The 13,787-nt window shown below is 45.1% G+C and overlaps 1 protein-coding gene across 6 annotated transcripts in view; it reads right to left on the reverse strand.

Annotated features, from left to right (window-relative positions):
• Positions 1 to 11,962, reverse strand: part of SCAI (suppressor of cancer cell invasion) — a 188,988-nt gene extending 177,026 nt beyond the window's left edge. For 2 of the 6 annotated variants that reach the window (XR_004178000.1, XR_004178001.1), the window contains exons 1-2: positions 11,793 to 11,958; positions 11,047 to 11,091 (exon numbers count right to left, since the gene is read on the reverse strand). Coding sequence is in view for 4 of the 6 variants with exons in the window: in XM_031654509.1 (XP_031510369.1) it covers positions 11,047 to 11,091; positions 11,793 to 11,845 (98 nt within the window). In the remaining 2 variants the exon portion in view is untranslated. Of the gene's footprint in view, positions 1 to 11,046; positions 11,092 to 11,792 lie in introns of all 6 variants that reach the window. The other 4 variants (XM_031654509.1, XM_031654511.1, XM_031654507.1 and 1 more) reach the window with 3 other exon arrangements.
• Between the last annotated feature and the right edge of the window lie 1,825 nt (positions 11,963 to 13,787).

The raw sequence follows: 13,787 nt of genomic DNA on the forward strand, positions 1-13,787 counted from the left end.
TAGTCCTGTGTTTCAGTGTAGATTAGAAAAGTGTTCTAGTTTTCCACAAAACTATCTTCAGAACCTGTTTCTCAGCAAAGAGTATAGAGATCTAAACTCCTAGAGATAAATACTACCTGTCTGATGGCTACCTGCAGAAATACCCTGCAGTGAACAGATAACACTACAGAGAAAGAGATAACACCCAAATGTCAGAAAGCAGTTTGGTCTGTTTTCACACCGTGTTACTGTAACACTCTGTTTCTCTGCATTTCACTCAACATGCTTTCGCTAGGTCATCCCATTCATTTTCTTTTCTTTTGTCCTTTTTTTTTTTTTTTTTGAGACAGCATCTTGCTTTGTCACCCAGGCTAAGGTGTAGTGGCACGATCTTGGCTCACTGCAACCTCCACCTCCTGGGTATAAGCAATTCTCCTGCCTCAGCCTCCTGAGTAGCTGGGATTATAGGCGCATGCCACCACGCCTAGCTAGTTTTTGTATTTCTAGTAGAGAAAGGATTTCATCATGTTAGCCAGGCTGGTCTCGAACTCCTGACCTCGTGATCCACCCACCTCGGCCATCCAAAGTGCTGGGATTACAGGTGTGAGCCACTGTACCCAGCCATTCCATTCATTTGCATGACTTGGATCACCAAGTGTTTGCTGAATGCTTTAAAATCTATACCTGAAGCCCTTAACTTGCTTCTTTGCAAAACACCCATATTTTTAACTGCCTGGTTAGAAACAGTTCATCGAAGCACCTCACGATCCATATAGCCAAAATAAACTCATGTTCTTACCGTCCCAAACTTGCTCTTGCTCCTGTGTCTGCTGTCTCAATTAAAAGCATTCTCCGGTGGCTCACGCCTGTAATCCCAGCACTTTGGGAGGCCGAGATGGGCGGATCACGAGGTCAGGAGATCGACACCATCCTGGCTAACACGGTGAAACCCCGTCTCTACTAAAAAATACAAAAAACTAGCCAGGCGAGGTGGCAGGCGCCTGTAGTCCCAGCTACTCAGGAGGCTGAGGCAGGAGAATGGCGTAAACCCGGGAGGCGGAGCTTGCAGTGAGCTGAGATCTGGCCACTGCACTCCAGGCTGGGCGACAGAGCGAGACTCCGTTTCAAAAAAAAAAAAAAACATTCTCAGGCCGGTGCAATGGCTCACGCCTGTAATCCCAGCACTTTGGGAGGCCAAAGTGGGTGGATCGCGAGGACAGGAGTTCGAGACCAGCCTGACCAAAATGCTGCAGCCCCATCTCTACTAAAAATACAAATTAGCTGGGCGTGGTGGCACACGCCTGTAATCCCAGCTACTCAGGAGGCTAAGGCAGGAGAATCACTTGAACTCGGGAGGTGGAGGTTGCAGTGAGCCAAGATTGCGCCACTGCACTCCAGCCTGGGCAACAGAGTGAGACTCTGTCTCAAAACTAAATAAATAAATAAAAGCATTCCCATCCAACCTACTATTCAAGTTGCAAGCATCTCAAGATACTGTGGAGAAAAGTAAAAGGCAAGCCATATATGGGAGAAAATATCAGCAAAATATATACCTTGTAACAAATTTGTGGCCAGGCACAGTGGCTCACGCCTGTAATCCTAGCACTTTGGGGAGGCTGATGTGGGCAGATCACTTGAGGTCAGGAGTTCGAGACCAGCCTAGGCAACATGGTGAAACCCCAGCTCTACTAAAAATACAAAAATTCACCGGGTGTGGTAGCAGGCACCTTAATTGCAGCTACTACAGAGGCTGAGGCAGAATCACTTGAACCCGGGAGGGAGAGGTTGCGGTGAGACAAGATCGTGCCACTGCACTCCAGCCTGCGGATAGTTATGATCTCCATCTCAAAAAAAAAAAAAAAGAATTTGCTTAAATTTGTTTTAGGAATATGATAAATAACTCTTACAACTATATAAGAAGACAAACAACTGACAAAAAGTGAGCAAAAGATCTGGACACTTCACTAAGTTATATGAATGGCAAATTAGCACATGAAAAGATACTCAACATCATTAGTCATCAGGGAAAGGCAAATGAAAACCACAATGACACGTACCACTGTACACCCACAGAATGGCAAACAATGGTGGTGGTTTCAAGGGTATACATCTATCTCAAAATTTATCAAATCGTACACTTCAAATATGTACAGCTCACTGTATGCCAACTGTACCTCTATAGACCTGTTTAAAAAAAAAAAAAAAAGAATCACAAGACCAAGTATTGGTGAGGACAGTTGGCAGGGCTAGGATTCCAACTCTAATCCAGGATTTCTCAGCCTCAGCACTAATGACATTTTGAGCTGGGGAACTCTTAGATTAGGATGCTGTTCCATGCATTTTAGGACATGTGGCAGCATACCTGGCCGCTACTCACTAAGTGCTCTAAGTTGTAACAACCCAAAATGTCTACAATGTCAAATGTCCCTTAGGAGGCAAAACCCCCATTTGTTGAGAACCACCGCTTAGTCTGACACCACAGCCCAAGCTATGAAACATCTTTCTTTCCACTCCTGACACTATCTTGGTTCAGGTGCTGAATTTAGTTCACCCAAGACCTCATTATTAGTCAGTCTACATCTAGGCTGTCATCTCTTGTCATTTCAATCGTCACACTACCACCAAATTAACCTTCTAAACCTTCAGGGCTCAGATAAATGACTGCAGAAACTGCCCTCACTACCGGTATGCAGAATTCCTAAAACCCCTTTGTACATACTGTGTAAACCTTTGACTATATACAAAGTCATTACACTGTCTCATAGTTCAGTGTCTGTCTTCCCATTAATACATGAGATTTTCCCCAGCAAGGGCCACCGCACTCATACCTATATCCCTAGAACCCAGAACTAGAAAGCATTCAAATGTTCCTTAAACAAATTACATACAACAACAAAATGCCCGGATCCCTTTGCTTTAAATATATAACGGGAAAAAAAAAAGCCCCCAAATCGTACAGTAAAGCTTTCATCAATGTGAATCCTATCCAAATGGATCTTGGTTTTTTTTGAGACGGAGTCTCGCTCTGTCGCCCAGGCTGGAGTGCAGTGGCCGGATCTCAGCTCACTGCAAGCTCCACCTCCCGGGTTTACGCCATTCTCCTGCCTCAGCCTCCCGAGTAACTCAGACTACAGGCGCCCACTACCTCGCCCGGCTATTTTTTTTTTTTTTTTTTTTTTTTTTTTAGTAGAGACGGAGTTTCACAGTGTTAGCCAGGATGGTCTGGATCTCCTGACCTCGTGATCCGCCCGTCTCGGCCTCCCAAAGTGCTGGGATTATAGGCTTGAGCCACTGCGCCCAGCCAGATCTTGTTCTTAATAGGACCAGAAAGGATTCTCTAACTCATAACCCAAACATTATTAACAGACATCCTGGACTCCAGAATTTTCCAAAAGCACATAGAGACCAAGTTTTCTTTTCTTTTTTTTTTTTTTTTGAGACGGAGTTTTGCTCTTGTTGCCCAGGCTAGAGTGCAATGGCGCAATCTCAGCTCACTGCAACCTCCGCCTCCCGGGTTCAAGCGATTCTCCTGCATCAGCCTCCTGAGTAGCCGGGATTACAGGCGTGTGCCACCATGCCAGGCTAATTTTGTATTTTTAGTAGAGACAGGGTTTCTCCATGTTGGTCAGGCTGGTCTCAAACTCCCGACCTTAGGTGATCCGCCCACCTCAGCCTCCCGAAGTGCTGGGATTACAGGCGTGAGCCACTGCACCGGGCCAAAGCTTCCTAATCTTAAAACTCCTTTCAGTTCAGTGCAGTTTTTCAGGGGCATTAAATATCACACCCATCCCACACTAACTCCTCTTGCCACCAATTCATTTATTGGTTCACTAGTTTTACTGAGCTCCACCTCAGTACTAAGGGTGCAAAGATAAACTATGATACGGAAATAAAAGTTTTAAGGGGAAAAAGATACAAAGAAATAGTAATAGTGCATGAGGTTCTTATCTCGAACTGTCTTCGTTTTTCTTAAACTGTCTTACAGTTTGGTCTGCACTAGAAATGTCCTCAAAAGATAACTCAGCCACTAACACCTATCAAAAAGAATTATTTAACATCAATATCCTAAAATAAAAATCATAATTTTAGGTCAGGCATGATGGCTTACGCCTGTAATCCCAACACTTTGGGAGGCCGAGGCAGGCGGATCACTTGAGGCCAGGAGTTCGAGATCAGCCTAGCCACCATGGGGAAACCCCCCCTCTACTAAAAATACAAAAAATTAGCTGGATGTGAAGTGGTGCACCCCTTTAATATCAGGTATTCGGGAGGCAGAGGCACAAGAATCACTTGAACCCAGGAGGCAGAAGTTGCCGTGAGCCGAGACAGCACGACTGCACTCCAGTCTGGGCAACAGAGCAAGACTCCATCTCAAAAATAAATAAAAATTTTAAAAATCCTAATTCTGGGCTGGGCATGGTGGCTCACACCTATAATCCCAGCACTTTGAGAGGCCAAGGCGGGTGGATCGCCTGAGGTCAGGAGTTCAAGACCAGCCTGACCAACATGGAGAAACCCATCTCTACTAAAAATACAAAATTAGCTGGACATGGTGGCGCATGTCTGTAATCCCAGATACTTGGGAGACTGAGGCAGAAGAATCACTTGAACCCAGGAGGTGGAGGCTGCGGTGAGCCAAGATCACACCACTGCACTCTAGCCTGGGCAACAAGCAAAGCTCCATCTCAAAAAATAATAATAATAATTCTGTCAACTGTTTTTCTAAAATGTACTACATATGTAATATAATTGTCAACAACTCTACATAGCAGACCCATTCAATCAGTTACTCAAGGCTACATTCAACAATTAACTTACCTTTTTTTTTTTTTTTGAGACAGGTTTTCACTGTTGCCCAGGCTGGAGGGCAGTGGTGCAATCATGGCTCACTGCAGCCTCCACCTCCCAGACTCAGCTGATCCTCCCACCTCAGCCTCCCAAGTAGCTGGGACTATAGGTGTGTACCACCATACCTGGCTAATTTTTGTATTTTTGGTAGAGATGAGGTTTCACCATGTTGCCCAGGCTGGTCTCAAACTCTTGGGCTCACACTATTCATCTGCCTCAATTAATTTATCTTGAAGTATTTACCAGGAATTTGTATCATTTGATATTCAGAATTTCTATGGCCACAATATAAAACTGATACTAATACCTTTCTGGGTTTTTTTTTGTTTTTTTGTTTTTTTGTTTTTTGAGATGGAGTCTCACTCTGTTGCCTGGACTGGAGTGCAATGGTGTGGTCTCAGCTCACTGCAACCTCTGCCTCCCAGGTTGAAGCGATTCTCCTGCCCCAGCCTCCCAAGTAGCTGGGATTACAGGCACCCGCCACCACGCCCGGCTAATTTTTGTACTTTTAGTAGAGACGGTTTCACTATGTTGGCCAGGCTGGTCTCAAATTCCTGATCTCATGATCTGCCTGCCTCGGCCTCCCAAAGTGCTAGGATTACAGGTGTGAGCCACCATGTCTGGCAACTAATACCTTTTTTTTTTGAGATGGAGTCTTGCTGTGTCGCCTAGGCCAGAGTGCAGCGATCTAGGTTCTACTGCAACCTCTGCCTCCCAGGTTCAAGTGATTCTCCTGCCTCAACCTCCTGAGTAACTGGGATTACAGGCATGCGCCACCATGACTGGCTAACTTTCGTATTTTTAGTAGAGATGGAGTTTCACCATCTTGGTCAGGCTGGTCTCGAACTCCTGACCTCGTGATCACACCCGCCTCGGCCTCCCAAAGTGCTGGGATTACAGGCATGAGCCACCACGCCCGGCCTAACACCTATTTTTCTAACTATCTGGCGACAACCATTACAGTCTTATTCTATAATTCATCTTTGGGGTCTTAACTGTACATTTTGTTTTCTAGCTTTAGAGCAACCCCTGCACTGTTTTCTGAGGAAAATCTTGGTCCTGCCCATAGGACCTTTACATATGTATGCTGGTTGTCCATTCAGGTCAAAATCCTGACATGATCAGGATCTGATCTAAATCAGGCATGCAGAGTATGTAGCCTCATGATTCTGGACTGAGAAAATAAACTCATTGCGACCTGATGCTTACTTAAATTCCTGGAGAATTACTTAAGGATTTGTTCACTCAAAAATTCAATAAACTGTTCTCTACATGCCAGATGCTATTCTAGCTGCTGGGGATAAACAGTGAACAAAATACATATTCCCCACAGTGTATGCATCCCTCTTTACCTCTGAATCAAGCCAAACCATCAGAGAGCCATACACCAAAACCACATTGCTTTGCCCTGCGGAGACTGTTCACTGGCAATAACTCAACTTGGATTGAGAAGCATAAGAAGCAATCTTTATTTATTTATTTATTTAAGACGGAGTCTCACTCTGTTGCCCAGGCTGGAGCGTAGTGGCGCAATCTCGGCTTACCGCAACCTCTGCCTCCCAGGTTCAAAAGATTCTCCGACCTCAGCCCCCCGAGTAGCTGGGATTACAGGAACACGCCACCATGCCCAGCTAATTTTTTGTATTTTTAGTAGAGATGGGGTTTTGTCATGTTGGCCAGATTGGTCTCAAACTCCTGACCTCAGGTGATCCACCCGCCTCAGCCTCCCAAAGTGCTGGGATTACAGACGTGAGCCACCACACCTGGCCAAGAAGCAATCTTTAAAAACTCACAACATATGTTTGACTTTAGAGATACCATGCATCTGAAAATTGAACTTTATTTTCTTCTTCATTTTACTCCAGAAAACTCAGAGCCAAACACCAAAGCAACCATTAGCAATGATGCAGGACTTTCTGGTCTATGCACTAATTCTGCCACTGGCTTTATCTGCTTCTTTCATTTCTTCTGGCCTTTATGTTTAATCTTCTCATTTTGAAAAGAAGTGAGAAATAAAAGATATGTGATGGGTGCTTTTTAATCTAAAATTTATTGTGTATCTTCTATGTGCCAGGCACTATCCTAGGCACCTTACAACCTTAGGGAAGTCAAACAATTATTTCTTTTTATTTTTTGAGACAGATTTTTGCTCTTGTTGCCCAGGCTGCAATGCAATGGCGCAATCTCAGCTCACTGCAACCTCCACCTCCTGGGTTCAAGCAATTCTCCCGCCTCAGCCTCCCGAGTAGCTGGGATTACAGACATGCGCTACCACACCCAGTCAATTTTGTATTTTTAGTAGAAACGGGGTTTCTCCATGTTGGTCAGGCTGGTCTCAAACTCCCAACCTCAGGTGATCTGCCCACCTCGGCCTCCCAAAGTGCTGGGATTACAGGCATGAGCCACCGCACCCGGCCGAACTATTATTTCTACTACATAGATGAGGAAACTGAGGCAGAGACAGGCTTATTAACTTGCACATGATCTCGCAAACTACATTTGACAGAGCTGAATTCAAATTCAGCCCAGACCATTTCATGTAAGTGTATGTACAGGCCATGACAGGACCCAATGAGGTGGAGCAGAGAGGGGGTGAGGGGAAGCCCTCACTGAGCAAAGTCTTAAAGGAGGGGACTTGTCAAGGAGCAAGGAGAAAGTATTCCAGAGAGAAAAATCACATACAAAAACCCAAAGCAGACCAGGTACAGTGGCTGACGCCTATAATCCCAGCACTTTGAGAGGCTTAGGAAGGCGGATCGCTTGACCCCAGGAGTTCACGACCAGCCTGGGCAACATGGTAAAACCCCACCTCTACAAAAAATGCAAACATTAGCTGGGCATGGTGGTGCACATCTGTAGTCCCAGCTACTTGGGAGGCTGAGGTGGGAAATCACCTGGGCCCGAGAAGTCTGGGCCCGAGAAGATCACACCACTGCACTGTAGCCTGGACTGGAGTGAGACCCTGTCTTTAAAAAAAAAAAAAAAAAACCCTAAAAACAAAAAACCAAAGCAAAGAGGGAACATAAGTTCTGGGAACGGCAAATGGAGCACAGAGTTACATGCGGCAATTAATTCATCTTGAAGGTTCACCAGAAAGTTAAATCATTTAAATGTAGACATTTAATAGTTCCATCATTGAAAATTGCTACGGCCAAAGTATTAACTGTGGCTGGGAAAGTATGAAGAAGTAAAATAAAGGCAATCTTTTTATATGATTAGGCTAAAAGTCTGAATGATGTTCAATAAGCAATGAGGAAGCACAGAAGGATCCTAAGCATGAGAATTACAAGATCGATTTGCACAGCACAGGGAAGGAATTACAGATTCAAGGTAGGGAAACCAGTCAGAAGGCTACTGAAGAGTCTGGCAGTGGGGTAATGAGAGTTAAACCAGAGCTATCCAAAAGAAATACAATGCAAATAAATACAATGCAAGTTACATGTATGTAGCTTTTAATTTTCTAGTAGCCATATTAGGAAAAATAAAAAGAAAGGCTGGGTATGGTGGCTCACGCCTGTAATCCTAGCACTTTGGGAGGCCAAGGCTAGAGCATCACTTGAGCATAGGAGTTTGAGACCAGCCTGAGCAACATAGTGAGACCCTGTCTCTAACAAAAAACAAAAAAATTAGCCTGGCATGGTGGTGCACATCTGTAGTCCCAGGTACTTGGGAGGCTGAGGTGGAAGGATTACCAGGTCAAGTCTGCAGTGAGCTGTGATTGTGCCACTTCACTTCGGCCTGGACAACAGAGCCAGGCCCTATCTCAGGAGAAAAATAAAAAGGAAAAAGAAATAAGTGAAGGCCAGGCCCAGTGGCTCACACCTGTAATCCCAGCACTTTGGGAGGCCTAGTCAGGCAGATCACTTGAGGCCAGGAGTTTGAGACCAGCCTGGCCAACATGTTGAAACCCCGTCTCTACTAAAAATACAAAAATTAGCCGGGCATGGTGGTGGGCGCCTGTAATCCCAGCTAATCAGGAGGCTGAGGAAAGAGAATTGCTTGAACCCAGGAGGCAGAGATTGCAGTGAGTCAAGATCACATCACTGCACTCCAGTCTGGGCAAAAAAGTAAGACTTTGTCTCAGGAAAAAATAAGTGAAAATAATTTTAGTAACAATTTTATTTACAGCCAGGCATGGCAGCTCACACTTGTAATTCCAGCACTTTGGGAGGCCAAGGTGGTTGGATCATTTGAACCCAGGAGTTTGAGACCAGCCTGGGCAACATGGCCAAATCTTGTCTCTACAAAAAAAAAAAAAAAAAGAGCTGGGTGAGGTGTCAGGCGCCTGTAGTCCCAGCTACTCCAGAGGCTGAACTGGCTGGATGGCTTGAGCCCAGGAGGTGGAGGTTGCAGTATGCTGAGATTGCACCACTGCACTCCAGCCTGGGTGACAGAGCCAGACCCTGTCTCAAAAAAAAAAAAAAAAAAAGTCTTTAATCTAATATACCTAAAATATTTTTCACTATGTTATCAATATAAAAAGTTACTGAGAAATTTTATGTATTCGATTTTTGTACTAACTTGAAATCTAGTGTGTATTTTATACTTATTTCAGACACTAAATTCTCATTGGACATATTTGATATATATTTAGATTTCATACAATGACAGATGAAAAATACAGACTCACATACCCAAGTTGTTCAAAACATACTTGAACATCTTCCAATAGGTGATCAAGTAGCAGTTTGTCAAGTTAATTTAATTACAATTAAATAAAATTAAAAATTTAGTTCCTCAGTCATGCTAGATGCATTTTGAGTGCTCACCTGCATATGGCTACTGGATTGGACAGCATAGGCCTAAAGTGTGACAAAGAAATTCTGTTGGCACTTCCACCATCAGCATTTCGTGTCTGTTTACTGTTGAGATTTTCTGTCTATTAACATCAATAACTTGCCAGATATTAACTATGAAAGTAGTCCTACTGGTCACAAAACTACAGTAGCTTACTTTCTCTAGGCCAATGCCAACATCTGTGAAAAAGGAATCATCTAATGACTACACAGAATTGCTATGTAGTACCTCTCACATGGAATGCAGTCAAAAATGTTTATGTGATAAATATATCTTCGTCTTCATTACTCAAGGACTAATTCATTTTGTTTGTGGACTACTTAAACTCTTTGTTTCTGTTTTTCTAAGGTTCAACCATTCGAGTTAACCACACAGTGTCCAACGACAAAAGATAAATCAATAAGAAAAGCTACTTTCAATTGTATATTTAGTAGGAGCATTATGGTATAACAGTTAAGAGCTTAAGCTCTGGAGTCAGACTGTCTAGATTCAAATCCTGGTTTTATCTTTTACTAGATGCATGATTCTGGGTAAATATTTGGCCCCTCTGTGTCACAGTTCCCTCTTCTGTAAAACAGTGACAACACTACATATTCTCTTAGGGTGCTTTGAGGATTACAGGAGAAGATACATATAGAGCATTCGCACACAGTGCTTGGCACATAGTAGATGCTCAATAAAATTAGGTTCTTTCATTTTTTTGAGGCAGGGTCTTGCTGTGTTCCCCACACTGGAGTGCAGTGGCATGATTAGGGCTCACTGCATCACTGCAGCCTTGACTTCCTGGGCTCAAGCAATCCTCCCACCTCAGCCTCTTGAGAAGCTGGGACTACAGGTCCACAACACCTGCTCAGCTAGTTAGTTTTTGTGGGTTTTTTTAATTTTATTTTTTGTTTTTGTGGGTACATAGTAGGTGTATATATTTATGGGACCGGCTAGTTTTTCAATTTTTTATAGAGACGGAGTCTTGTTCTGTTGCCCCGACTGGTCTTGAACTCCCAGGCTCAAATGATCCTCCTGCCTCAGCCTCCCAAATCTCATGCCTCATGGGATTGAAGGCATGAGCCACCCCAGCCAAGATGAGCTTTTTAAACAGAGATGCAGGAGAAACTGAAATTATGGCTAAGGTATAAAAAAAAAAAAAAAACTAGCTGAGATCCTAACACAACATCATAAAGTAAAAAAGTAGGATCTCTCAAGATTTCCCACATTATCTTAGATACCAAAAAAAAAAAAAAAAAAATCGACTATAGAGGTAATAATTTGAAGTCCTCAAAAGAAAAATCATGCATGTGGTTATTTTATTTTAAAAAGGGGATAAATAAGAAACTTCATCTACTGACAGTGTACAATTATGCAGTACGGCACAGGTGCAGCCAAGCAAAGAAAAACATGAAGCAAAATAGGAAGGCACTGCCTTACCTGCTTCTCCGTTTTCGAGGCGGTTTCTCCACTGTGCCAGTCAGTCTACAGACCAAACAAATAAGACAGTAACTAAAAGTAATATACAAGAAAACATCTCCCGGCGCTACCGTGCCAGTCAGGAACTAAACAGACCACCCTCTGGGACCACAGGCTCGCCAAGCCCAGACCTGACCTTACAAACGCCTTATGCCCTGTTTCCCAAGACCAAGCACTCCTGGGACTCACCGTTCCCCTAATTCCCCCTGAGCCCAAACCTTCCTGGTCCCTCACCCCATCTTCAACCCCTGCTCGTCACAGCCCAGCTCCCCAAAATCACCCACCTCCACCTACTCATTGTCTGCCTCGTCACCCCCGTAAGCTCCCCCAGCCTCCCCTTTCCTGTGCCCATCCGCTCCCGACCGTACACTGCCCTCTCCACGCCCCGCCTCTCCGGGCCCGGCGACCCCCGCATTCCACGGCCCCTCCGGGGGCGCGCGCGCCTTGCCCCTCCCGGCCCCGCGCCGCCAGCCTCACTCCTCGGCGCCCCTTCCCTCACACGCCCCTCTCACCTGGCCTCGAGGATGCGATCGCGCCCAGCCCGTGCCGCCGCCTCCAGGCGCCCCCCAGATCCCCCCAGCCTGCACCCCCCGCCCCTCCGGTCTCTGCGCCCCGAATGCTCCGCGGCCCCGAGCCGCTGCCCCTGGGCCCGCTCCCTGGTCCCCGCCCCATCCCCAATCCCGGCCTCCACCCAGCCCCTGCCCCACCTGGGGGCCAGGCGACTCCGCGGCTGCTGGGGCTGCCGGGCTCCTCTGACCATCCGGCTCCTGCTCCGCCGCGGGAGCTGCTCCGGCGGCCGCAGGGCTCGCTCGGGAAGCTGAGGCGGCGGAGGCTGGAGTAGGCGGAGAGGCGGGAGGAGGGCCTCGCGCCTCTGCCAGGCTTGCCGCGGGGCCCGCCTTCTCCGCGCCTCTCCTCGGCTCCCATTGGCTAGCTCAGTAGTGTGGACGGAAACCTGTCAGTCGATTGGACGCTCGGCCCATCACATCCCGCGCTGCCCACCCAGAGGTTTGGTTGAGACTGCAGGTGGCAGCGGAGGTGCCTTAGAGATTGCTAGCAGGGCCGGAGGAGACCCGAGCGCCACCAAGCGCCGAAAAATAGGAACTGCACCCCCGGCGCCAGACACCTGCCCCAGGTTCTCCTGGCTTTGCGTCCTGCATCCCGCACACCTGCTGGCGCCCCTCCACCTCTGCACCATGCCAGGACCGAAAACAAACCCTGAAATCTCCCAGTTTCCTCTAGCAGGTGAGACAGTGAGGCAACTCTCACACACGTGTTTCCTTTTAAGCCACCTCGAATGCGATCCTTGTCCCTACATCTTGCTGAAATTGTCTCACAGCTCACAGCTACCCTTCAAAAAGGACCCAGCCAGAAAACTGTAAGAATCCACCAAAATAAAGCATAGTTGGGATGCTCAGTCCTCTGCAGAAAAGATCACTAGCTTGGGTGCAGGCTTTTAAGAAAGCAAGATTTTTTTTAATTTCCGTGAAAGAAAAATCAGTACTGCAAACAGAACCAATGCCATACTAAAAGCAACGTGTTCTATTTTGAAAGGCCTGGACAAATTTCATCCCTGAATGTAAGCAGACCATCCTGATTCTGTGACCATTGCAAGTTCTACACCAATTAATCAATTTTAAAATAAATTTTACTGTATTTTTTGACAGACAAGCATGCAAAACTGCCTTTCATAAGCATAATTAGTTACCCATCATCTTCTGCTTTAACAAAGCCATCCCTGAAAATAAGACTCAGCTCATTAACGTATTATAAAATTCTTGAAGGTGGGAAGGCCTCTCTAAATCACTCCTCCTGTGTGCACTTGTTTAGTAAATTCTTAGCATCTGTTCGGAGTTGGGAGGCGGCATAAAACTTTCTCTCAAGCCACTTCCATTTTATTAGAACATCTTTTATGCCTCAATAATATGACAGCCTCGAGTAGTACATGTCAACATTGGGGTGGGGAAAATCTCTCATTGATCTCCATAAATGGCAAATATTAGGATACTAGTTTTTCATAAAACCAAATGTATTTGGCGTAAAGAGCTGTCTTTTTTTCTGAGATGGTCCTACCTATATCTTTAATGGTAAAATGACTTTCCATTTATGAAGTAATACTGATGGTAAATTGTAGCAGGATTTGAAAAATTGCTTTGACAAAGAAAAAATGTCAAATCTCTGTTGGCCCCCCAAATTAGTATTTCATGTAATTCTAGTCACAGAACCACAAATCAGCTCAATCTCAACCACCAGTTTCCACCCATATTATCAAGCCAGAGGAAAGAACTGCAGAATAATTTGTGTCAGACGAAGGGGGATCATCAACTCACTAGGGAAGTAATCTTGAAATACATTTATTACATTCCTTGTTAAAAAACCACTGCCTGATTTTTAGCATCTTCTATAACTGACCAATCCTCACTGATATATATCAGATATTGTCAATAGAACAGAAGCTATTCATTTCTTACGCCTTCCCAAAAAGGATCCTCAAGTCTTCACATTGTGTCCAAGTGATCTCTGGTTGTTTTTACTCTAAGACACAAATCCCATCATTCCAGACCACATTTAATTCACACTTCCTCTGTATTTTCACCAATTACTCCATCCTACATCGAACATTTCCTTCTCCAGATGTGTTGTACTTACAAAATCTATACTATGTTAGCAATTACACATTGCCTTGGATTATTCTTCCCAACTAC

Source organism: Papio anubis, chromosome 13, assembly GCF_008728515.1.
Source record: "Papio anubis isolate 15944 chromosome 13, Panubis1.0, whole genome shotgun sequence".
NCBI lineage: Eukaryota > Metazoa > Chordata > Mammalia > Primates > Cercopithecidae > Papio > Papio anubis.